Source organism: Plectropomus leopardus, chromosome 14 (genome assembly GCF_008729295.1).
Source record: "Plectropomus leopardus isolate mb chromosome 14, YSFRI_Pleo_2.0, whole genome shotgun sequence".
Classification (NCBI taxonomy): domain Eukaryota; kingdom Metazoa; phylum Chordata; class Actinopteri; order Perciformes; family Serranidae; genus Plectropomus; species Plectropomus leopardus.
In genome coordinates, this window is record NC_056476.1 from 2,633,968 (window position 1) to 2,660,509 (window position 26,542).

At 37.5% G+C, this 26,542-nt stretch overlaps 1 protein-coding gene across 1 annotated transcript in view; it reads right to left on the reverse strand.

The window, feature by feature from the left end:
• slc4a11 (solute carrier family 4 member 11) overlaps window positions 1-26,542 on the reverse strand; it is a 142,073-nt gene that overhangs the window by 54,181 nt on the left and 61,350 nt on the right. The window contains 3 exon segments of the mRNA XM_042500470.1: window positions 8,282-8,325; window positions 18,351-18,467; window positions 24,784-24,834. Of these exon segments, the coding sequence (XP_042356404.1) occupies window positions 8,282-8,325; window positions 18,351-18,467; window positions 24,784-24,834 (212 nt within the window).

A 26,542-nucleotide genomic window follows, 5' to 3' on the forward strand; every position in this document is an offset into this window, starting at 1 on the left:
TACAAAACTTTAATATTACCAACCTCACAGACTGGGCCTTCACCATGAGGGTGAAAGTGCCCTAAAGCTTTAAACTTTCACCCACACTAACCCTTCGGACTTAAATCCTGTCTTTTTCCAAAAAGCTGCTCACAAAACAGATGCTTCACCCCTCAAAAGTTCATCAAAATCCACCCAATGGTGTCTGAGAATCACCTGAGAGACAGATGAATGGACGGAGAGAAGACAGCTCGATTAAGAGCCCAGACACCCACCAGTCCTCGATTTCATTGATCGTGTGATTGACAGACACTCTGAAGATGAGTGGATTCCCTGCTGTTCTTTTTACAGTAAAACAAGCACCGAGCGGAGCCCGTGTCTCCAGTCTGTGGAGCGATTTGTGTACAGAGCTCTATTAATAAATGTGATTTGTTTGTGCGCTATGTCTGTCAGGTTTTGGGCTCTCTTATGTTTCGGGTCAAGTGACTGAAAAGATATAAACGGTAATTAACCCTCAGGGATGGTTTAGTCATTATTCTTTTTTTGTTCATTTTGGCTGTTCATGCATTTTGGCAAGATTGTGTATTTTTGTTTAATCTGTGAATTTCCATTTCAATAAGTCTAAAATATACTTTGTTAACAAAAATGTTACATTCAGACTGTTAACATTTGCAAAAAATGCTCCATTCAAACTGCAGTTTTTGATCCCACAGCTATGAAAGCATAAAAACATGATATTATTTCTGGGTGTCATTCAGGGGTTTTGCCTTAAAAATTGTAATTTTTACTGTTTTCCACCTGATAATGTCATTACTATATTTGGCATATGGAGAAAATACATGCAATTTCACTAGGTGCACTGTCACAATCAATGTTGCTGCTAATCAATGACATATCTCCTGCTGTGATAAAAAATAAATAAATTGGGTTTTTTTTTTAATCTAAAATCATAGTGGCATCATGACAAAATTTAAAGGGTTAAAATTCATAAAATTTTATATTTATGATTAGGACTGATGGCTAAAAAAATAATGTAGAAAGTAACATTAATGTATAATATTTTTTATAGCCAAGTTTTTCGAAGAACATGTTGGGTGCAAAACAAAATGAGTGCGTATAATATTAAAGCGGATATTAAGGGTTAATTTGGCATGATTTTAAGATTTAATTGCAGTCTGATTGTTTGTACAAAATCTGTGATGTTGCAGTCCATAGTGAATGTGCTGAATAGAGCACGAGAACAGTCTTTAAATAAATAAATAAAGTGAAAAGTTCACAGCCATAGCATAAACATGACCACATCAAAATTAACTCTAAATATAGACAACCGCAAACAAATAGATCCAACAGCAAAATTCTTGGCGGGGAAATGATGTGGCCGTGTGAAATTGATAAAAAAAAACAGAAGGAGAGAGCAAACAAACACAAGTGTAATACAGAACGGGGAGATTAGTGAAAAGAAGCAAAGCAAGCTGCTGGCAGCAACAAGACACGACAAACTGAAATCCCTGACAGCATCGTACCGACGACGTCTGCCTCTTCACAGCCACGGTCACCAGCTTAAACTAACGCCCTCTGGGTGCTGCTTCAGAGGAAGACAGACGTCCATCTGTCCGTTGCTAGGTCGTTACTAAGGTTCAACCTACTTGCTGAGTACTAACGAGGTTTCATTTCATATATGATTCGACTGACGTAACTCATTGTTTTACAGTAATTCTGTGTATTGTGAGGAGTTATTGAGTTTATGACATCTTATTTTATTCTGTAAACCTTTTTATCTGGGAAGCACGTTGTGCTTAAGCTTGAAAAGTGCTAATTAAAAAAAGGTTATTATGATTATTATTATTATCATTTTTGTTTATTATTGTTACTGTTGAGTTTTTACTCCACTTGTTCTTTTATGTGAAATTCTGTGTGCTGCTGTCTTGGCCAGGACTCTGAATCTCAATGGGACTATCCCTGGTTAAATAAAGGTAAAAAACAAGCAAATAATTTTAAAAACGATCATAATAATAATAATAATAATAATGACAATGATAATGATAATTATGAAAATAATATTTTCATTGAAACAGGGATCATATCTGAAAAAACATTTCATCCTTGAGAGCTAATTACCCCAGAACATGAATACATTTTGATTATACATTTTTATTTTGTAGGTAATAGTTGTATAGTCACAATATTAGATGCGATGGTGTGCTTTAACGTCATTTGAGTGCTTCAGTGATGCCTGTGGTCCAAACTGTATCACTGTTGTGTTCAAATGACATTAAAGCACACCCTCTCGTGTAATACTGATTAAAAAATAGCCCATCGACTAATATGGTTCAGGATTCATGCACAAAGCTATGCAGATAATATGCAGCTGCATGACCCCTGAATATTAGTCCCATTGTTAGCTGATTTTTGTTATTTTATTTATTTAACCAGGCAAGCACTTAAAAACAAGTTCTTATTTACAATGGCGGCCTGGCAAAAGGGAAAGCCTCTTGAGGAAAAAGGGGGTTACAGCAGGAGCTAAAAAAATAAAAATAAGAAATTAAATGTCAAAAGTTAAAAGACAGCAGCAACACGGCTCGCATTCAATCACAACAAGTTACGCGTGACACAACGAGCATTACATAAATGACATGCAGACTAGCACACGAGCGTCAGGCAGGTAGCTCGCAGACAGCAGCATCAGGCAACACAACAACAGGACAGCAGCGGCATACACAAGCAGCGAGACAAACACGGAAAGCTAAACAGCTGCAAGAGAGCAAGAGTATGCGAGGGACAACAGGACACAGACAAGGGATCCTAAATATTAGTGGTTTCACTGAGACTGTCCATAATAGTCACTTTTCTGGGGATGCATTGGTGCAGTTTTAGTGTTTTTTTGCAGTATTTTTTGTCTCTAATCGGCCTATTTTGGTGAATCTTTTGACCAGAAATATGAGACAAGTATTCCTGCAAAAGCTTGAAAGAGTGAGTGCAAAAGCTTGAAAGAGTGATCATCTTGGTCCATTCAAATTTGAATTTTAAACCGAACATTAGACAATCCACCAAAATGGTCTTTTATCATCTCTGGAATATTTCCGCGGTATTAGCCTTTCTCTCTCCGGGGCAGACTCGCCTTCATCACCAGCAGGCCTCATTACTGTAATTCGCTCTTGTCTGGAAATTCAGATGGTCTAAATTGCAGCAGAGCAGAGGCTAAGCTGACCACGTCCGGAGGCAGAGGACACATTACACCTGTTTTAGTCCTGTCGCTGAGAGCAGAATTTAAAATGCTGCTATTGGTTTTTCAATCACTCAACTTAGTGATTTAAAGTATTGCTCGAGTGTCTGATGTGTTAATATGCGAATCTGCTCTGTTTCTCTGACAGTTTGGTCTCAGTGCACAACTGAAGCTCTTCAGAGGCGCTCAGCAACTGTGAGCGAGAGAATCTGCAGAAAGTTTAAAGTCCTTCCTTAATAGCTGAGAATTGACTTTAAGTGATACATTTAAATATTATCTTAGTTGTTTTGGATCACTTGCTTCTTTTCACTTCATACAGTTTGTCTGTAGTTCATTGTATGATTTTCTTTTTCACAAAATATGCTGCAAAAATAAAGTCAATTTAATATGATTCCTGCGACTAGTCTGTCTATTTTTAGCTGAACATCTTTGGGAGTTGAGTGCAGCACCTTTTACCCCGTGAACCTCCGGCAGAGGACTATAAAACTTCACCTGGCTGTCCATCAGCATGAGGGTGAGTAGATTATGACTGAATTTTCATTTTTGGGTGAACTGTCCCTTTAAGTCTTCAGTCATGGAGGGACCTGTGTTCATTTTGCAGATTTTCACTCAAATCAAAAAAGACGAGCAGCAGAGACGAGATGAGACTTACAGCTACCTCCAATGTGCCGGTCTGTAACTTTCTGAAACTTTGCCAGTTTACACCAATGCGAGTGGACGACAGCGCGTGTTGTCGTCAATATATTGTTAAAAACATGAATGAGGATAGTAATAAAAGAATAAAATAAAATAAAATAAAAAGATACTTCAATTTCTAGCAGTGATGAAACAGTGAAAACATGACAATTAATCACAAATGCAAGAAAAGGAGCTCTTCCTGGACTCAAGACACAGTCAGTTCGAGGTGCTCTTTGGGTGGGGATATACTAGGATTTGAAAAATCAGAAAGAAAACTCCAAGGCACTCTCTTTTAAAATGTTAAAATGCCTTTATTTCTTCAGCATGGTCGTGATGGACCTTAAAAAACACTCCTACGTTTTTGGCTTACTAGCCAAAAGAGGCATTTTAACAGAGAGTGCCTTGGAGTTTTCTTTCTGATTTTTTAAAATAAAATTCAATCTAATCAAAAAGTCATTTTTGGATCCGTCCATCTGTGCTTGGTTGGACAACCCAGGGGGCTAATCCAAACTTATGTCATGAAACAGTCACTGAAGCTCTCTCCTCTTTTGTCAGTTCCTCTCGTCTATTCTCAGAGTTGATCTGTTGTTTAGAGGAATTTGTGTCACTTCTGATCAGCTGAAAAATGACTAATTACTGAATCAATATTTCACCAGGAGAACAGCTCCTGATAACGCTGTGCTTTAAAAATGCTGCCAATTGGACCAGCTGACTGTAACTTACTTGCCCAGCTGACTTAGCTATAAGCTGATTGGCTGTTGCCGCTGACACTTTTCTCTGCAAAGTTTGAAGAGTTTTGTTTCATCTTAAGTAGTTTTAAATCTGACAAAGGAACTTGTTGCTTGCAGCTAATTTAAGAAGTCTCTCCCTGTGTGTGTGTGAGGCTTCCAGGTAGCATGTAAACACTGGTGTGCAGATACTTCGAGCTCTCGTTGGTCTCAAGAAAGCGCACATACGTGAATGTGGCTCCCAGGCCAGGAGCTGCAGGCTAAATGGCTATGGCTATGCCAATGACATATTTCAAAACAACTTGGCACGTTGGGGCTTCAGGACACTTCCATTTCTCCAGACGAGCAGTATGGAGACATTTTGTGGTTTTAATATGTAATTTTTTTAAACATTTGAATCCTGGTAACCATTTGCTTCAGTTGTTTGGGAGATGATTGCAATACCTTTTCGCTGTGAAACTCTGGCAGAGTTTTGTGGACTATAAAACTTCACCTAACTTTCCACTGGCATGAGGGCGAGTAGATAATGACTGAATTTGCATTTTTGAATGAATTATCCTTCCAGAGACGGAGCAGTGACCCCCTACTACATATATTGTATGAAATGGAGTTGCATATTAAATTGGGTGGATGGAGGGTCATATCAGCGTCCGTCTCGACCTGTATTTGATTTCTATTTAGCTGAGAGAGATTTTTTGGGTGAACTATCACTTTAAGCCCATAATGCATTCATACAGAAATACAATCAAGTTAACAAATGGTAAACACATCGGACCTCACTCAGACTACAGGACCATCAAAAATGAAATATCATCACAGATGTTTAGTTAAGACCCAAAACTCTACAGCTGCAGAACAGCTGCATTTGGATTTATTTATGCACCAATTTATTTTGGAGGTGTCTTTTTTTATGTGAAGGAAAACAGAATTCGGGGAGCAGGTGACAATTCAAACTATAAAAATATAATGGAATATATGAATGCAGTAATCCTCTCAGGCATTCTGTATTGCTTTCAAATATTTATTCTCCTATAAATCAGTTTTCCTCATTTAATGTTATGACTGCTGAGTCAACCCTCATATAGGCATGATTCATTCTTCCCGCCTCCTTTGTTTGGGGAAGTTACTGATTTAAATGTGCATGTGGCAACTTTTCACATCAACCATACAACAATTAATTTATAACTCCTGGACTTTTATAGCTCATCAGAAAGACTTCTGCTGATGTTCAAAACTTTCTGCACATTCAAAACATATCTGAAGTTTAAAATAAAGTCATAATATTTTGAGAATGAGTTTTTCTGGTATGTTAGTATCTTATTGAGGTCGTCTCACGGACAGACGCTGTTTGGGACTCGCTCTGGTTGGGACAGGATTTGGGGAAGTGTGCGCTACTCTTTATCGAGGTGCAAAACCAAAACTAACTGAAAACATATCGGGTGTAGACAAAATCTAAGAACTGTGTAGCTTATTGTGCTCACAAATATAACAATCACCACCTCTGATAAACTGCAACTTAAATACGCTTCTCCAAGTCTACCCAGCTGGCACCGGACGCCAATACTTCGAAATTTATCACAAAACAACAGAAAATACAAATGCCAATACAATACATAAAAACACGTAACAATACACTCACACAAACTTACACAAAAAGCTCCCCCAAACCTCGCTGATCTCCCATCAGCCAGTTCCCCAAATAATGTACATTATAGTAGAGTGTGTGCAATACATTCAGTACACATACACACAATATGGTGTGTATGAACAATATGGTTCATGGTGTGGATGTTACCATTATGACATTTTGCAGACATTGTGTTCATACATTACGACTAAAGCCCTATTTGCACGAGATTTGGATTATATATTAATATAGGTCTTCTTAAAGTTATATAAATCTCAGTTTATTGTTGTTTATTTATTCATTTAATAAGTTATCCAGTTTTAGATATTTAAGCTTTTTGTAATACTGTCACTTTATTGTACGCTGCTGGAGTCACAAGCTATTTTCATGTACAGAAAAACAGCAAAATGGGACCTTGAACCTTGAACCTGGGCACCAGTTTGAAAAAACTGCGCAAGATGTCTGTAAATCGGCCATGTCCATAATTCGTAAAGTACAGAAAAAATTCCACGGCACATTACTTACCATATTTTGGGATTTTGTTTTACATTATCGCTAATTTGCGAGCAGTTTTTATGTTTATGGCAACCAGAACTCATCCTGCAGCCGGTTCTTCTCATTTCTGTTTTATCATTACTTTTAGTGTGTAATACTTTACGGGAGGTGTCGCATTGCGTCTATGAGTGGCGGTTCTTCATTCTATTTTACCGATGACGACAAATATGTGTTCTAAGACTGAGAATGGCGGACATGTCCCATGCATCCCCCTGAAGCCTACGTATATGCTGCTGTGTGGGTACCATCGTCATCAGGCCGCCTCTGATAAACCACCAGAACCGACTGCTAACGTGGAACAATGTGAGCGAGCAAACAGTGCAGCGGCATGAAAAGATAAACGGCAGCAGACGGCACTTTCACAGAAGACATTCACACTGACAGCTGAGCTTCTCAGTCGTCAGGCGGATCTTGCACAAACTGGATTGGTTTTACAAACCTCAGTGTGCTTCAGCTGTGCACCACGGAGCTGCGGGCTATTCCAGTATGAGGGGAAGGAGCAGTAGTGGCCTGGGACTCGATATCGGCTCATACTCATGACTCAACCGAAAAAATCTTGATTAAAAACAGCCTGAGAAGTAATGAAGCTCAGCATAAAGTTACTGACTACGACCGAAGACCAGAAAAGACGGTTTTTCTTTCTTGTTTTCATTCATTGCTCCCAATTAATCACTTCTACGTCCATCAAAGGTAACAAACTAAACAGATTAAGAAAGCAGCATGCATTTAATGTGCGGGGGGTCAAACTTCCTCTCTGATCTACTCTGGGAAACAAGGCAGTCGTCATTATCCCCTCATTGGGGCTGAATCTGATCAGGAAGAACCCCACAGAGCAGCTGAAGTGAATTTTACTGCATTTTATTTCATCCTCTTAGTCAGTTTTATTTGTTAATATATTATCTTATTCTATTTTAGTTTCAGTAATTTTTGTTTCGAGTGTTACTATCTAATTTTATCATATTTACTGATTTATCTTTTAGTGTGTTATTATCTTATTTTAGCATGTTTTAATGAATTATCTTTTATTATTTTATTTTAACCTTACCTCCAGTGTTTCCTCATTAGGAATTTAAGATAATGTCAGTTTGTCAGTACTTGTTTTTTAATGGGTCCTTCTTTATGACACCTTTTCTAACCCTCAGCGTGGATTGTGTGGTTGGGGGTTGGGTCATTTATTCTTTTTTATTTATCTGATTGTATGTAAAGCACTTTGTGCGACATTATTTTTGTATGAAAAGTGCTGTACAGATAAAGTTTGATTGATTGATAGATTAGAACAAACGTTTGTTTTGTTCTTGTGATTTAATAACGAGCATTTGTTTCTATGATCGGTCCTGTTTGAGACGTAGAGTTTAAATCAAGCATCTGATATCGCATTTCTGAACTGAGCTGAACTGTAGTGACAGATGGCTTCTCTCATTATCAGCAAAGAAAGAAAAACACTTTTTCTTTTCAGTAATTACGTTAAATTCAGTGAATATTTATGCTTACCTTTCTTGACGTGTTCAACAACACACAACCGGAGTCGTCAGCATCTGAGAAGAAATAAAGGTACAATTACACAAAGTGTGCCAATAAAACATAATAATACACTCTATATATGCAAAGGAAATAATTTACCGTACACTGACAGACACACCTGTATGTGTTTTAATGATATATCTCCAATACAGCTTTTTAGCAGGAGAAGCTAACATTTAAGGCATCTAGCCACGCTCATCAATAACCAACAGGTGACAGCTGCTTAAATGGCAAGACACGATCCAACCTTGTTCAGTTCAAGCAAACTGAAGCTTTTGTACAAAATGTGAGTATAAAGTTGATCAAAAAGTTGAGTGCAAACTGTCACACCTTGTTCACGTCATCTGTTTTAATAATCACAATCTGACCAGGTTGTAGAGATTAAAAATGCCCCGTAACCACCTCTAATAAAGACTGTTCTGCCCTTTAAACATTATTAATGCTGTTATTGCACATTTAACATCAGGGATGTTATTTCTTTATCAGAGATTTGACTGTAAAGACGTAAGAGACATGAGGGGAGAGGGGCAGAGACATGACCTGAAAAGCACACCAACAGCCGGGAATTTTGGGGTTCATGGTCAGTACCTTGACCCGCTTACTTCAGTCTTTAAACAATAAACAAGCATCTACGTTAGCGTTAGCTGAGTGAGAAAACTAGACGTTACAAGCTTAATACTGTTGGTTTTTTCCCTTTTTTGCGTCACCATCCTGGATGACAAAGATAGCAATGATAATAGTGTATTTGTTTACATAGTTATTATTATTTGTAGTAGTAGTAGTGGTAGTACCTGTTGCATTTCTCAAATCCTGTTTTTGATTTTGTTAAATTATACTTACTTCTGTTGTAAGGTTATTTTTTTTTCTTTTTTCTTCAATATTGTCTTACTGTTTTTGCTCAAGGTTTTCTTTTGAATTCTTTACATTTTTTTTTTATTTCCATGTCTCCTCAGTGTTGTTAGGAAGCAATAATTAACAAACAATTAAACAAAACATTCAATAAAAATTGAAAATTGAAATATTTTAATATCAGTAATAGTACTGAGTAATAAAACAATATAATTACTAACATTTTTTAATTGTTATTTATTGTTCTTCATTAATGCTGTTGTATTATTATTATTACACAATTTACTTTTTTCCTTTTACTCAACCTATGAAATACATAAACAAATCACACCAAAGCTACAGTGCACCAGCAGCACTTGGTTTTCTCTCTCTGATACATCATTCTCCTCTTTTCCTCATCTCGCCTCCCACTCCGCTCCGTCAAGTATCAGCTTTCATCGCTGTAACACGTGAACATATTAAACCCCCTTCGCCACATATATTTATTTATCATTTCAGTCGGTTCAGTCAGCTTGAGGAAAGCCTGAGGGCGGCTTAAGAAGGAAAACCCCCGTCTCTGTCTCATGCAACATAAGCCAAAATATAAGCAGAGACAAAAAGACAAAACAGTAGCCACAAAGACAGCTGCGATTTGGAAAACCCATCTATTTGCTCGATATTGCTCCTCTACATTTACAGGAAATGACACAACAGACTGCCCTGCCCCTTCTCTAAAAGACATAACATTTTTTTTTTGCTTTATTGCGCCCAGTCGTGTTAATCCCGTCATGTAACTCGATGTTTTAAATCCTCCCTTGTCTCACATGTCATGTCTGGGTTTCACTTAAATACTAAAAAAAAAAAAAAGCTTAACACTCTGTATTTGCATTTAAAAGCATGTTGGAACCAACAGAGCATCCATTATTGATGGTGGAAATTCTGAAATAAAGATCACAAGTAACAACCACTGAGCCAAAGAAAAAAAGGCTTTTCTAAAAGTGATGAAAATGTCAAGGGGCGAGTCTCTAAATGCTCTCATTGAACAGGGATTGGAAGTTCTCCGCTGATAAGGTTTTTAATACACACGTCTGTGGAGCTGAGGCGAGTGCTCAGATAAAGTACAAAGGTCTGGATTTTCCCAGTGTCAAGAAAAAAAAATTTAAAAAAGGGGGTAAAGGAGGAAAAAACCTTTTATGTTCAAAAACAATCCGGGGACAAACCGGGGGAATGAGGTTTTCAACAGTTCTTTAACTAGCAGACTCAGTACCCTGCTGACTCTCATAAAACAGTCCGCCGCTGCCGTTACATAACGCAGTTATCGCCGTTTACTGTGGGGAGGACGTTATTAGGTTACCATGGGCTTTCCTCCTCGGCTCCACGTGATGCACTATGTTGGCTCCGTGTGGAAATCAATCAGCGCTTAACTCCACCCTCCAGCGACAGAAAAAAAAAACCCAAGACCCCTTCCCTTTAACAAGCCAATAAGCCTGAGGAAAGAGCACGGGTATCGTAATATCAATAATCCAAGCTACAAGTGAACATGTTAGAGTGTTAGTGTGCAGGAAAAAGGGCAGCTTTGATCGCCACACCAAACACCTTTGCCATCATAAGACCCTGCAGGCTGGCGGCGGAGGGAGGAAGAAAGAGAGCCCCTGCCTCTATGATGAGACTATGGCAGGGGGGCACGTGTCGTGTGCAGCGGATTTGGCTCATCAAAGCCTCACAATCAAAAAGCACACGGCCGGGCTGATCTGCTTCCAGAGGGGAGAGCGAGCCGCGGCTCTAATTGCTGTCAGGCTGCAGACGTAAGGAGATATTCATATATTCATATAAGATTACCTCGTCCCCAATGATCACCTCATTCTAATGGCCTCATTCAATATACTGTGTGGCTTAAAGTAATCCAGGAGAATTTCAAGGTTTAGGGATTAGGGAGAGGAAGTGTTCAAATGTGACATGGGCTTGTTTCCCTTCTTGGTTCCTTATTTGATCAATGTAGCGCTACAACTGTTGATTATATTCAAGTCTGCCACAAATGTTATGTAATCTCATGGTGGAGTATTGTATTATTTTAGTCATTAGGGTTGCAGGGTGGCGACTGAGGATGGCTGAATTACTGTGATAGGAAAAGATCCCCAGTGTCCTTGGGCAGTGTGTCTCAAACAGTGCGTGCATTTCAATGATGTGTTCAAAAAGTCAAAATTAATTGGTTTGGTAGTGTGGCAAAAAAAAAAGTTTGATTTAACCCTTTGGAAGGTGGATCTGCATCTCTTTTATTATGCTGTGTTCAGAAACCTTCACAAGTATATAAACCTTGGAAATCTGAAGAAAACTGGTTTGCTTTCTAACTATGCAATGCAAATGCAAAATAGTGGTAGATTTACAAAAAATTTTTTCAAAGAATATATAGTTTAAATATGATAGTTCGATATGTAAAATTATTTTACATAATAGTTTCTATATTAGTTTTTTTTAAACATATTTTTATCTGACAGTCTGCTCAGCGCAATTTAAAAAAAAAAAAAAAAAGCCAAGAAAAAATTTCCCAAAAAACATATTTATGAATTTAAGATTTTTTTAAATGTAAAATTATTTTAGAGAATTAATATTCTTTTACTCATAGCCTATTTTATAAAATTATTTTTGGAACACAAGGCTCACAGCTCACAGAAAAATATCTGTAAAAGAAGGAAAAATGTCCAAAAATAAATTTATTAATATGATAATTAGATTTTTTTATTATTATTTCCAGAACACAAGGCTCACAGTGTTACAAAACATATCTGTCGTGTATATGCACAGTTAAAATGTAGAATTAGTCAGACGTAGATGTGCCCAGGTTATTTCATTGGTCAAAATTGTTATAAGGATTCACAAACCGGATCAACATCAGGGACGACTCTGATGTTATTAGGTGGATTTTGGATGTCGGCCATTGTTGAACCAATCCACAAAAAATACTTGGCCTGATGGGTTCTTTAAAGGTTCTTTAAATATTTATTTTTACGGCGGTAGGTAACGTGAGTTATTCTTTAGGCGCAATTAAACTGCTTCACGTTTTTATCCAAAGAGTTTTGATAAACAAGCTCAATTTTGTGCCTTTTTTTAAAAAATGATGTTTGTGTGCAAACTTGTAAAAGTTGAGGAAGTAAGGAGGAAGACAGGTGATGTCCACACGCAGGTGAGATTACTGGTCCAGTTCATTGTTTTTTTAATACTATAGACAAGCAAACTTTGCATGTTATGATAACCATTATTTACTACACGGTTTATCGCTGCACGTCCACAGGCAGTCCACCAGAACGGCAAACTCAGAGCAACTCGGAGCAACACTGGAGTTATCGTTGGATATCACACTAATAAAGACTTGTCTCAAACTATGCACCAACCTTTTACCTTGACATCTTTTTATTATTTTAAAAAAATACAGATTTTGTGACCTTCAACTTTGAAAGTCTTTGAAATCATTGCTTTTATACTTTTGTTTAATTCCCTTCACTCAGTTTAAAGAGTGTTCATGAAACAAACATGGCACAGGGTTATCAAGGTCAAACAATGACCTTGGACACGGCCAAAATCCTCAAGTTTCCAGTGCCAGAGACGCCCATCCGTCCTCGTGACTTTTCCACTTCAGTATTCAGCCAAATTGATTGAACTGAAATGGAACTGAGCCCGGCGCTGGCAGATGTATAATCATGAAATCAATTCTATTTATGGCGAGCGTTTGACAGCTTTATGACAAAGTTCTCTGAAGTGAGAAGAATGGATAAGACGACGATCATGTCAAAACGATATAAAAAAACCCCACAGAGATAACAAACAACATCCTTTTAATACCAGCCGACAACATTTCCAGTCAGCTGTTCAATTTCTAATCTTTAACACTCACTTGAACAACTGCCATCAATCACTTTGTTTGATCTGTGCCTGAAGTTGCTCATACCCGAAACTCAGCCAAATGTATTACAGCCTCTTCAGACCTCACTCCACGATGGTGACGGCTCTGCAGATACTTCCAGTAGTTATCAGTAACAAATAACGTAACGCAAATAATACAGAAATGCATCTGATAACAAGACAATCTTAGTTCAATTAAGTTGGTTTGATTTTAATTTAAGATAATCTAAACATTGGAATATTACATTTTTTGACCTGATGACGGCTATAAATAAAAAGTTATCACAAAAGTTATCACATCCTGAGTGGAGCGTGACTGCCTGCATCAAATCGAAATTCATCCAATATTTGTTCAGATATTTCACCAAACTCCACAAGTGTAGAAGTGGTTCCAGAGAATATAATAATGAATAATAATTCATTTCTGTACACATTCCTATCCATCAATCAGACGCTGAGTAATTTGCTGGATAAGAAAATCCATTTAACATGCTATTGATGCTTTTTTTTTAAAGAAATATGGAATTTGTGAAATCTGTACACTGTAAGCAACTGCTGTTAACTTACAGTCTTTAACAGTAACATACTGTATTTGTCTACCGTAGGATGATCTTTTAATGACCTGAACACTTTTCCAGGGGGTTTTGTGCCACCAAACTGCAGTGCTCCTTCACAATCCCCAGCCCAATTTTTAAGCTGCTTTTGTGCAGCCTGCTGCTTCTGTACCAATTGACCTGGGTGTTTCTTAGTGGCCTGTTGCCCCATTTTTCAGCCTTAGTGCCACCAAATGTGGGTGTTTTTTATTGACCTGTGACCTATGGCGACATTTTTGGACCAAACAGGGGTACATTAAGCCAAAACATGATCTTTTCCTAATCATAACAAAGCGTTTTTTGTGCCATGTTCACCACAGCATTTTTGAAATGTAAAGCTTCAACATATCCACCACATAAAACTGTAAACATGTAACTTATCTTTGGTTTCAGAAAAATACAATGCCAACATTTTTTTCCGTAAACTGTGTTGGAATAAACCTCTGAAGATGTATCAGAGTCATCTACTGTGCACGAACTTGAGTGAGTGCTTTGAGGAGTTTCCCTGAATGCATTTCGGTCGCCCCTGCAGAACCTGATGGATCTTTTTGCAGGAGAGAATGATATGTTATGTAGTTAGAGAAAACACCAGCTAGTCAGAGCACGGCAGCATCAGGACGTTTCCACGCAAACTAAACACGGGTGTCGGGGTCGCTTTATTTATGAACCTGTTGTTGGAGTAAAACTGGTATCTAGTTTTCTGTACAAGAAACATTTTTAGTCTAGAGGGAATTTTTTTCTAAACGGTTCTGCCACCGAAACTTGACACTCAGCACTTTCAGAAAGATTTATTTCTCCTATTGGACATTTTAGCTGCACTGGAAAACAAGATGAACCTCGACTTGCCTGCGAATATTTGCTCCAAAGTGTTTTACTGTGAATGGATCACGTACTGCTCAGTTCACACAGTATGTCTCATCTGACTGAATCTGTCGCAATTTTTATTTTATTCTGACAGCAGTGATTGACCTCGCCTCATCTTCTGGGTTTTGCTGTTGTTTCTGAGAAACAGATTCATAACCTCAGCTCATCTTATTCCTGGAGCTGCTTTTCTTTGATATACAAGTCAGATGATTAAACATTTAAAAAAAAAAATTAATAACACAATTAGTGTCTGTATTTAAATATGTGTGTATGTAAATATGTGTATATGTGTGTGTAAGCTATATATGTCTTTTTATGTGTGTACATTTATATGCATGTTTATTTGTGTGTATGCAGTATTTTTTTTTAACTAGGTAAAGTATTTACTAGTTCAACAATCCACTGGCCCTTATATATATATATATATATATAAATATATTTATGTATACAACTAAAAGATATATATATGTAACTACTTATTTTATTGCTAGTATTATTGCATTCTTCTTTCTTTATTTATTTGTATATATACTTTTTATGAGTCTGTGGAGGGTGGGGTGTATGTACTTGTACTTGAATGTTTTTGTGTATATTTACTGAGTACACAAGGTAATTCTATGTTTAACCATTAACCATGTGCTATTAAGTGTTATATATTAAACACTTTGTTATATATTAAACACATTGTTGCGGTTTCTTTAAAAAAAAAAATGGAAAAAAGGCAACATAAAACTTGGTAAAACATGTTTTATAAATAAAAAAAAAAAAACCTGATTTAGATCTTTTTTTTTTTTTAAAAGCTAGGGAAACAAACTATATTTATGATTATCATAATTACAAACTGAAAATATGAAACAGAATTATTATTTTTTAAGTACTTTTTAAAGTCATTTACTTGATATTTCTTTCAATATCTTTTCTTTGTTTCTTTCTTTTGTTGTTTTTTTTTTACCAGTTTTCTGGTAATTTTCTAATACATTTTTCTTTTATAATTTCTTGCTAATTTTCGTGTCATTTGTTGTTTTTTTTCCTTCTCCTTATGTTTTTGAAAGAAATCGATCTGATTTTCAAAGTTTCAAAGGATTGAAAGATGAATCATCAGATGATGAAAAATAAAGCCCCCGGCAGTAGTTTGGATGCTGACCTCGTATGTGGATCATTAGATAAAAAAATGTTCTTTCAATAACTTAAATGTTGGAAGCCATTATAAAATGTGTCTTTAGTATCAGGATGCAGATAAATATCTGTCGGGCACAATATCATAAAGGTCAGATTGAATACTGTCCCAGAAACGAGGCTGGCGTGAGACCAGAATAATAAAAGCATCCAAAGCATGACTACATTTTCTCACGAAAGAAGCCACAGTCACACATCGTCTGAGAAATGAATTAATTATAACAGACAGATGTTTTTGAAATTAGATTTAGGTAGGAGCTGCTGTCTCTGGGTCTGATGTAATCACTAAGCTATTTACTTTTCCACACCACTGCTTATTTAGCCAGACAGGATGTGATTAAAAGTCCTGTTTAGAGTCTTACATTGATTTGATATGGTGGACGTATTCCACAGTGGCTCGCTGATGTGGAATAATAAAATAACATAATAATCTGTGACATAAATTAAAAGCAGAAGCAGGCACGCAAACAGCTAATGACACTGGGGTCAAATGTATGTGACAACTAGACTCGGGGCTGGCAGGCATGAAAACCACACACACTAATCAACATTCAGCTGAGCTGTCAGTGAATAATACACCGAAAATCTGGGAACAGACACTGTTGGGCATGACAAACATTCTGCACCTGCAGGTGAGAAATTTCGCCTGATGACAGCAGCGAGAAGTGAACACAATACAGCTGTATGTGGGGAGAGGAGTGAGGCACAAACACTGCAGGATCAGAGCTGAAGCCAGCGAGTGAATCAATGACTTGTGATTAGAGGTGAGTGATACGGCTGTTACACTGAATCATATCATTACATTTATCTATATGAGGTTTTTATGTATCTTTTTAATATTTCTGGGTGTGTTATGTTATTTTGGACAGTGTTGCATTAACCCTTAGGGACTGTACGGTGCATTTTACGCGGTTTTCATTCTTTAGTTTTTTGATCATTGTGGCTGTATTCATACATATGGCAGACATTTTAGCAAAAATCGTGTATTTTTGTTTAATCTCGGAATTTCCAGCTCAGATCCTACAATAAGTCCAGAATGAAACGTGGAAACAAAACTGTTACATGCGCAACTGAAACCCATTCAAACTGGCATTTTTGATCCCACAGTCATCAAAGCATAAAAACATGCGTTGCATAATTTCTGGGTCATTCTGGGCTTTGAATTTGTCATTTTTTACTATTTTCCACCTGATGACATGATTTTTTAATTAAAAAAAACCTACTTTGTGTTATATTTTTTAAAGCTTGATTTCAGAAAGAGCAATACCAGCATGTGTAATATTAAAGCGACCACTTAGTGTTAAAAAGAGTTTTGCATCCCTGTGATGGTGTTTCTTAATTTGTTCAGGATAAAAAATTTTTGTCCAAGTGAGATTATCACTATCATTTAGGATCATCATTATCCGTTTTTTCTTTTGCAGGATTTTTATAAATTTTCATTTTCTTTTTTTTAAATTCTACTTTTTTAAAAAGTTAAAGTAATTTTTTGTTAAGTTGCTCGTCACCTTTTTTCCATGTTTTTCGAAAGAAATCAAGCCTATTTTTCTCAGGTTTTAAAAGGGTTAAACTTGGAATTTAACCCACAACTTTTGTTCTGCTGTGACAGTTTACACCATGCCACTGCAGTATTTTATGCTCTTATTTTAGCCGTGACATTCATAGCACCTGTCCAGCTCAAAGACAGAGTTGTCTCTGTTGTTTTCTGCCTCTAACTTGTTCCCAGCTTGCACCGCTCCGACTCTCTTGTCAGATGCCTTAAGTGTTACTATGTATGGAGAATCAGCCCGAGTGACATGGTCACCTGTCACATTCACAGGGAACGGGCATCTTTCGCTCTCTCTCCTCGTGGTCCACCTTTGACTGTTGCCGTGACAACGGTAACCTGTTGACTCGTGGGATTTCTGGTGATGGGGTCAAAGTCATGTGCACCTGCAGCTGAGGAGCCGTCTGTCAAGTCACCACCTGCCATCGGGCTCAGGGTGGACTCAGACCCCGGCCACAGACATGAAAGTTCTTTTTTGGGGATTTCTCTGTTGATGTCTTTGTGAATGAAGCCTCGGGGACGTGGCCCCTGACTGCAGACATGTGCTGCCTTTGAAGAATGTGTCTCATGTTATGATACAAAACATCTCCAAAATTGCTGAAGTGCAAGGTTCCAAAAAAACTTGAACAAGTGATATTGAAAACACAGTTGTGTGAAAATATTGATTTCGATTTTAGACTAGTGTAGGAGCTGAGCTGGAAATTCCAAGATGAAACAAAAATGCACAGTCATGCCAACATTTCTGAGCCAAAATTATCAAAAAAACGAAGAATGAAAAGAGCATAAAATGCACCAAACAGTCCATGAAAGTTAAATACTTGGGCACGCTGATTGGGACATTTCCAATTAGCAGCAGATCAGGTCAAAGGTCACTGTGAGATGGTTTTATATGCACAGAAACATGATTTCTGCATAGTTAGTGTAGACCTGAACTTTTGAGCTCTGTCTCAGAAGTAAGAAAACCTTGTTCAAAACCTTGCTGTATCAGCGCTAATAACTACAGATCCAGCCTTAGAACAGCTTTTCTCAACAGTACGTCGTGTGACTCGCTTTATATGTTTAGGTAAGGCCAGTAGTTTTTGGAAAAATTCAACCACACACTCCATCTCACTCTTCATCTCTCCCTCTGTGTACTGACCTGGCCCAGGGCTGATCTGGTTGTCATAAAGGTGGATGTCATCTCCGCAGGCGATCGGCGAGTCCTGTCCCTCCTCTCGGCCCTCGCTGCCCTCCTCCTGCTCCGCCTCCCGCTGCTCTGGGGACACAACAGCACAGGGTCACCTCCTGGACCTCAGCGGCTCCCAGCCAGCCAAGAAAACCCACTTTTATTGCAATCATTTTTGGCCAAAGTAGCTGACAAGTCCAGAAATTCAACAGATGCTTAGTGTACAAATCTCCAGACTGACATTTTAGGACAAAAGACCATGAAATTATGCTTATCTATTTGCCAAAATTGTTTAAAAAAAACAAACAGAAAACAGCTTTTGTGTCACTATGTTTGTGTGTGTAAAGCCCGGCTTCACCTGAGTGCTGTTCCCAGGAACGTAACAAACTCAGCAAATTAAGAAAAACAGAAAATCCAGGTGGAAAGCAGAGTCTCTGCAGACAAATTAATTTTGTAAGAGTCCATAAATTATTTCTTTAGAAAAACCTAAAGCGAGGTATACACTGTAAGATTTGAGTTGGTTTCTGACAGTTTTCAGTTTTTTGAGCCACACCTCATTTCAGATTTGGACCGAGTCTCATACACATCTGACATCATTTGCCAGTCAGTGTACAGGGAGGAGCGAGGACCAATCAGGGCCCGATCAGCTGTTCCCGACCGGCCGTTGCACATTTGGATGAATTTCTGAAACGCTCCTCGTGAGTCCAGTTTGCAAGGTCAGCGCTTTTTGCTCACTCTATCAATCATACAGTGTAGCTGCTACCCAGCTAATTTGTTGGTACTGTTAACACCTTTGACGTTTCGTCCAAGATGTCTATTTATTTATTTTTATGTATTTAAGCAGCTCCCTGAGAAAACCAAATAATGTGCCCCCCAATTTGAAGCGCTCCCATCAGGACGGTGCTTTAACTACCACGAGCCACCAAAAATGTTTATAAAAAATAATTTATTCCGACTGCAATTAAATGATTAAATTCATAAATGAGCTAATGTAACATTCAGCAGCAAAAAAAGAAGCGATGTCAGAAAAAGCATCTATACCAAAACCTGTCTTTAATGACAACGTGAACTGTAGGCTTACAGGTGTTGAAAAACTTCAAACGGCGTGATGTGACTGTTTTCTCTTTACTGTGGTGATGCTAAAACAGAGCCAAGAAAGCAATAAGGTAAGCTACGCAAAAAACAATTAATAATTATTGTTAAAGTAACCAATTTGGATCTTGAATCAATGTCAGAAACTAACAAAAATCATTTTAGGGACATCAAATGGGTTATTAAGAAAGCCGAGTTTTATCGTTTTGGGGTGTGCAATATGTAAAAGATTTCAGAAGTAGTAGTAAAGTAGAAGTATGGAAGAAGTATTTGAGCAATATAAAGAGAGTCCTCACATAAAACTGGTCTGTCTCTGTTGCAGAGAGACAAAAATACTTTTGAAATTGTTACAGGTTCAGAGAGAACAGAGAAAAAGGACGGCAGCTTTGGGTTTCACTCAAAAGGTAGAAAGCCTAAAACTTCCGAAATGTGTCTGGTACTGCATTTTTCATATTGTAACAATAACAATGTGTTTTGAAGGTGACTAAAAACACAGAAAGAGAAGATATGCTTAATAAGTCCTCTGTTCGGCTTTTCCAGGCCTGTTTTAATTTACCTTAGATTATAGCAACACTCTGTTGCACTGTGACATTATTTGTCGATGGCTGATATTTCTGTGCATTTTTTTCTTTGCAGTGTATCTGAATTCATAAGATTTGTACTTTTTCTGTTTTTATGGTTGTCCTTTTTACATCTGGCAACAGCCTAACTACTTTACAGCTTTTCACATTTGTATCTTTACTGATTTTCAGCTTCTTCTGTCAAAACTAAATATATATAGCGCCTCAACGTCACCGAGAGCAGCACAAACAGACGCTCTGCAGAGCCTGCTCCCATTGATTTCTCTGACAGAGACTTCTTTTAATGTATAAATAGCTGTAAGCAGATGACCTCTATGTCTAAAAACCTTAAAAAATGGCCCTTATTGTCAAAGAAAATGGCAGATTTGATGTTAGTCAGTGGTTGTTTTGATATGAGAACAAGTCTTTGGTGAATCAGCAGGTAGACAGGGGTTTTGAGCAGGTTTTTTTGGTGCGTAATGGACAGGATTTTGTATGGTAGACAGCATCACAGGACTCAGCCTGGAGCCTGTTTGTATGACTCATCCCATTTTCTCTCCCTGACACAGCAGCCCCTTAAATCCAATCCTACAGTAACTAGTGGGCTTCCAAATATCATCCGGCGAATCGGGCATGATGCGACGAGAACAATACTCGTGCTCTTTATCTGCTGACCTTATCTGTGAGGAGGCCCCAATTTCAGTTCATTCAGTTTGTCCTGCGTCAGGATCATCCCTCAACACTTGACATTATTTGAACCTCGCCGTGTCGTCGCCCTGCCTGCATCCTTCTGTGCCTCAGACTCACCGGCTGGGCTCTGACTTTCAAATCACCTTGGGAGAGAGCGGCGGCTGCAGAGCTGGAGGAGCAAAATCGACAGTTTTGACTCCAAAAAGCACTGGTATCAATTTCAGAAGAAGTTTTTTTTTGCCCACATTTTTATAAATTATTAATATTTTTATAGCTTGGAAATATTCTATTCGATCTGCTTTTTACTCGCCTATCTATTTATTTTTAATATCAAACTCCAAATATGCAATTCACTATTCAGAATTAGGCATTAAAAAAACCCCAATCTGGATTCTTTTAACGGTGTGATTGGAATAATAAACGGGATTGAGACGAGCTGCGCATGAAGCCGAGCTCCCCCCATCACTGCGTCACTGTGACCAGTCGATACGAGCATGCAACATGTAGAGGGAACAAGAGATGAGGGATGTTTGATATGAAAACACTGAATGATTGATGTGTTTCCTTCAAACGGTGTGCAGCGTTGTGCAGCAGCCTTTGACATGTGTTTGGAGCTGTGACATACAGAAACACTACAGAGCTACAAAACAGCTGCACCAGAGTACATGCGCATCACTTAAGGTGTTTGAAACTTTTGTGTTTTTTTGTTCTGAGGATCACTCAAACACGGCACAGAACTGCTGCCACTGTGATGCTGTGAAATCTCTATAAAATGACAAGGTGACACCCTCAAATTGCTTGTTTTGCCCGACTGACAGTACAAAATAGAGCTAAAAAGAGTGGCTGAAAAATCAAAGAGTGGATCGAGAAAACGTAATACATAACTATTTGACAATCAATCATTTTAATGCCATGTTTTAGAAATAATGTCAAATGTATATATATATTTTTTGGCTCATTTTCTGTGTATTATTTGACAATAAACTGAATATATTCAGATTTCTAAACTTTGGGTTAGCAAAATAAGCCATTTAATGACATGAGTTTAGACTTAAGGAAATAAGAATGGAAATTTCTTACTTTTTATGACATTTTACAAACTAAACAATAACTTCCTTAACTGAGAAAATAATCTGCAGATTACTCAGTCTGACAACCACCATACGCCCAATTTAATTATATAAACTCAATACTATTCAATAAATGTAGTAAGGGGTCCCCACTCTTGTTCTCTTAAGGGGTCTTTGGCCTAAAAATGTTAAAGATTTGAAATATTAAAGCCTTAAAATAACACAAACAGACAAACTGATCAAGGCAGCCATAGCTCCTGTGTTCTGCAAAATAAAATTCTGAATGTTATATAGCGTACACTTAAACTGATATTGATGTTTTTAGGTGGCTAAAATACATTTTGCTATTGCCCCTGTCCACAGCAGTACATTGTTTAGCTTCTGTGTCTGTATTCCTGTCTGCTTCTCCAAACTGGAGCAGAAACAACTGACATCTACTGTCAGTAACACACTGACTATGGATAAGTACCTCATATAACCCTGTTAAAAAAATCTGAACTATAATATTAAGATTAACAATGAAGTAAAGCGATGCAAATTTTCACATCTGAGAGGCATTAAACTCTCAAATGTGAGTATGTGCATGCCAGTACCGCAGAAGGCACATGAGATTTAAAAAAAAAAAAAAAAAGTGAAAAGTATTATTCATGCATAATTCATAATAATGCATAATAATTAATTTGGAGTGCAACTTATCAAGAAGACGCAGTACAGACACACTATAATGCCATCTTAGTGTTACTGCATGAAGTGTTTTTTTCAGTTACAAGGTTGTTGTTCAGTAAATCAGACACTAATAACACAGCGCTGCATAATACCTCATAATAGAGGCTTTTTTTTTTCTACCAAAAATGTTTTGCACTGGTCAGAGGTGCCTGGCTGTTTTAAAAGGGGTACATTACTGAACAAGTTTGAGCAGTAACGCACTAACTGTTTTAACGCAACTAGTCAAATAGTTTTAAATGGTTTCAATCAGCTCTGTTAAATAAAAAATTAGTGAGCTTTTATGAGTAATCCAATTCTTTTGAGTCATTTTTTTACTGTGTAAAACTTCCAAGGTTTAAAAACGTTGATGACAGTTAAATTACAGGGTTTCCCACAGCGCTTTTAAGTAGAGACGGGCCACCTCTCCTGAACTAAAAACCACCTACACTAATAAAAAGTTAATAAACATTCATAACACATCAAGCTCCAGGGAAAGAGCTGAAATAGTATCTCCCATTGTATTCCATATATTAAGTGAGTGTGAATATTGTTTAGGTCGTCAGTTATTAACTAAAAAGATCACATGATTGGGATATGAGTGGCTTAGCACCTTTAAACAATTGCCTCAGGCAATCCTGGATTCAAATCCTAAAATCTACAAAATCACCTATAAATAGAATCAAGGCAATGTTGTACAATAACGATAAGTAGATAGGAGATTTAAAATTATCAAGATACATATTGTGCATGGCAATATAGACTAAAAACATTGTGATGTTATTTTAAAGCCTTTTAAGTTAGCTTGTTACCACATCGCTGTTAAATGTGAAAATTTGTTCTTGCCCCAATTTATATATTATTAGTATTTGCAAATTGCAATATTGCTCCATGGTCGCAAAATGCAACTAAATAGTCACAGTCTGGAGCTCTGCAAAAGCCCGGCTTTTTTTGTGTGTGTCTGTCAAGGGCAGAGAGCCTAAAATAATTGAGGCTAAAAAAACAATGAAAATGTATACTTGATGTGCACAATAAAGTAATTTCATACATTGCATACAAAACAGGCTGCGATACATCGAGTGTATTGGATTAATCGCCCACCCCTATTTTAAACCCTTTTAAAGTACGCCCTGTCCCATTTTGCTTTTCCTAAACCTCACCACAGCAACTGCACTTGCCCAAAACTAAGCTCTGTAACGTCAAGTTAACTGCATAACTTTACGTTATTACGCAACTTTGGATTAACTCTGTAACCTCATTCTTGGGGTGTTAGTTTGTAGGTCATCATGTAAACTGTTGTAGAGGAATAACAATGCATCAATGCATCCCTGTACCCATCCTTTTGCATATAACAACATTTTTTTACATGTTTTTTTTAAATTTCATCTTCAAACATTGCATGTTTTTTTTAAAGTTTTTTTTTCTGTAGTCTACACTAACAAGGACACAATTTTACCCCCAAACATGCAGCTGTTATCAGATTCAGTCACTGCTTTTGAAGCACACTAAATGAGCACATTAATAGTTGATATGACTCAGAGACACATCAACTATTAACACATTAATGAAGAACATACCGAAAGTGAAGGCACCAGTACAACAGGATTACTTCTACAGAGCATACCATTCGTCATGACACCTTTGCCAAGCGCGTACGCAGAGCATTCAGCTTCCAGACCGACCTTCGCTAATGAACCTCTGAGACGACAATGGTGGATAATGCTTACTCGCCTACAATAATGTAATTGCATTTATATCCTGATAAAAGGTTGCCTAATAAAGATGGTTATGTTGTGCTGCAGCGGGGGGCCTTGTGTGATTCTGCTGAGTGAATCGCCGTGTTGCAGGAGGGGAATAATTGGCTGGGGGAGACAGGGAGATCCAATGCAAGCATATTCTGTCCTGACTGCTTGTGCTGCACATACTAATTGGGCGCCTCTCCTTGGCTAGGAGGTAATGAAACTGCCGTTATCATAACAGCCGGAGCAAAGTTCATTATTTATATCCAAATGCAGTGGAGTGTGAGAGCTGGGGGACTTTGCTATGTCTGTGCTGCAGCTCTTATCTGTAAGTCACATCTTATACTGTACAATGCACATTATTGGCAACATTCAAATAAAAAAAAAAAACCAATCCCGCTACCCCTCATGACAAGATCACGCTTTTATTTGTATTGTGTCTGCAGCTCATGGATCCCTTATTGTCAGTCGCTTTCTGTTCTAATTGTAGGAAACTGGCCGATGCTGAATTGTTCGTGTACGTTGCATTCATATGGTGTTGGCTCAGACTCACCCATTTCTTGAAAGAAGTATCCATTCTTGGACATCCCAGAGGGAGGTGCCTCTGCAGGAAAGAGCCAAACAGAGAAAGACAGTAATCAGCGAGGTGAAACTGTGCAACAATAGGCCCTGCAGGGAGAGATTTTCATTTTGATATATGTTCATTATTTGATATTATTTTTACCCAGTAATTGTTGTTGTGAGAGATGGTTGCAAATACAAATAAGAGCCATGATCAGACTTTTGTTGGTCTTTTGGTGCTGATGTTTAAGAGAGAAAGACCGACACATTTAAATGTAGAGTATAACATGGATCCTGGAAGTAACTTACACAAGTATTTTTCATTTATTCACTCATTCATGCCATTAGAAGACAAAACAATATCTACTATGTAGGCTGTTCTCATATACTGTTCATACGTTTACCTAAAATAAGTAATGCACCACAGTCCATGTATATCGCACATAATCAGGGGGGCTGCATCACTTCAATGACTGAAAGTCCGTCTAAGGAGGCCAGTTAAGGTGGTGAATGGGTCAAACAACACAGGACCTTTAGATGTACCATGTCAAACCCAGTGAGCTTGAGTCATTTTGAGGTAAGTCTTCACCATTTTTCTTTTTTTTCTTTTTTTTGCCTAACCAGATAAAATTTGCTGTTGTTGTAAAATTTGCTGTTGTTGTCCCTTGTTGTCACTGCTGATAAGGCATGTTAGATTAAATTTTAAATCCCTCTAAATAGCAGCCAAGCAATCCATGAACCATGAGTTCTTTTTATATTTAATTTGAATTAAAAAAAGGAAAATAATTTATTATTTATGAATTATTATTGCATTCATTCATACATTTATGAATCTACCACAAAAACTAATTGCTTTTTTTTTTAACTTTTGATTTTAGAATAAGAAATGAAAAAAAAAAACAAAACGCCATAGACTGGTAATTTCATTTTTTTTATTGTGTTCAATTTGTGTGACCAGAAGGTTGACAAATCTTATCAAATTTGGTGTGTGGCTAGTTTGGTCATTTCCTGTTTTTGACTTTTATTTTGAATTTATTTATGAAGAAAGACATAATGAATCTTTTTTTCTGATTTTGGATCCCCAATTAAATAAAAAAAGAAGAATAAATACACATATTCTGAATTTATTAGTTTCAAATGATTGTGTTGATATCCAAACTCAATATCTTTTAGCTAACCCAAAGACACACATGTACATTGTTCAACCAGTTGCTCTGATTGACTTGAACATTTAAATATGTGTAAACAGCGAGAGCAAACGGGCTTCCTGACTTGTCTCTTATCACCTCGACAGAGATTTGTGGACACAGAAAAAAAAAGAGCTGACAAACAGCGAGCAGACTATTTAGATTCTGTAATACAGGTTTGGTTTCCCTCCTAATGAGGCCGTAGCTGTCAAAGGCACTCTGTGTAAGAGTGAGCACAAACTGGGCAACCCTGAAGTTCAACCAGAGGGCGAAAAAGAAGAAGAATCTCCTCCAGGGGATGAAGAGCGTTATCAGAAAAATGTTTCATTCCTAACATGTTCATTAGGTAGGAAAAAAAATGTTAGCAGGCGATGATTGTATGCAACACACACTCTTTTCATCAGCAGAGGTCTTGACTTCGCTCATACATTCAGTGATAATCCATAGTGAGTTTTGCTTCCAGGCAAGCAATCGTTTTGCAATGGTAGGGGCGCAGCGGTTTTTTAAAATGGTGGATATCTCATTTTGGAATTAAACTTAATCTGGTGAAGAGCTCCACTACAA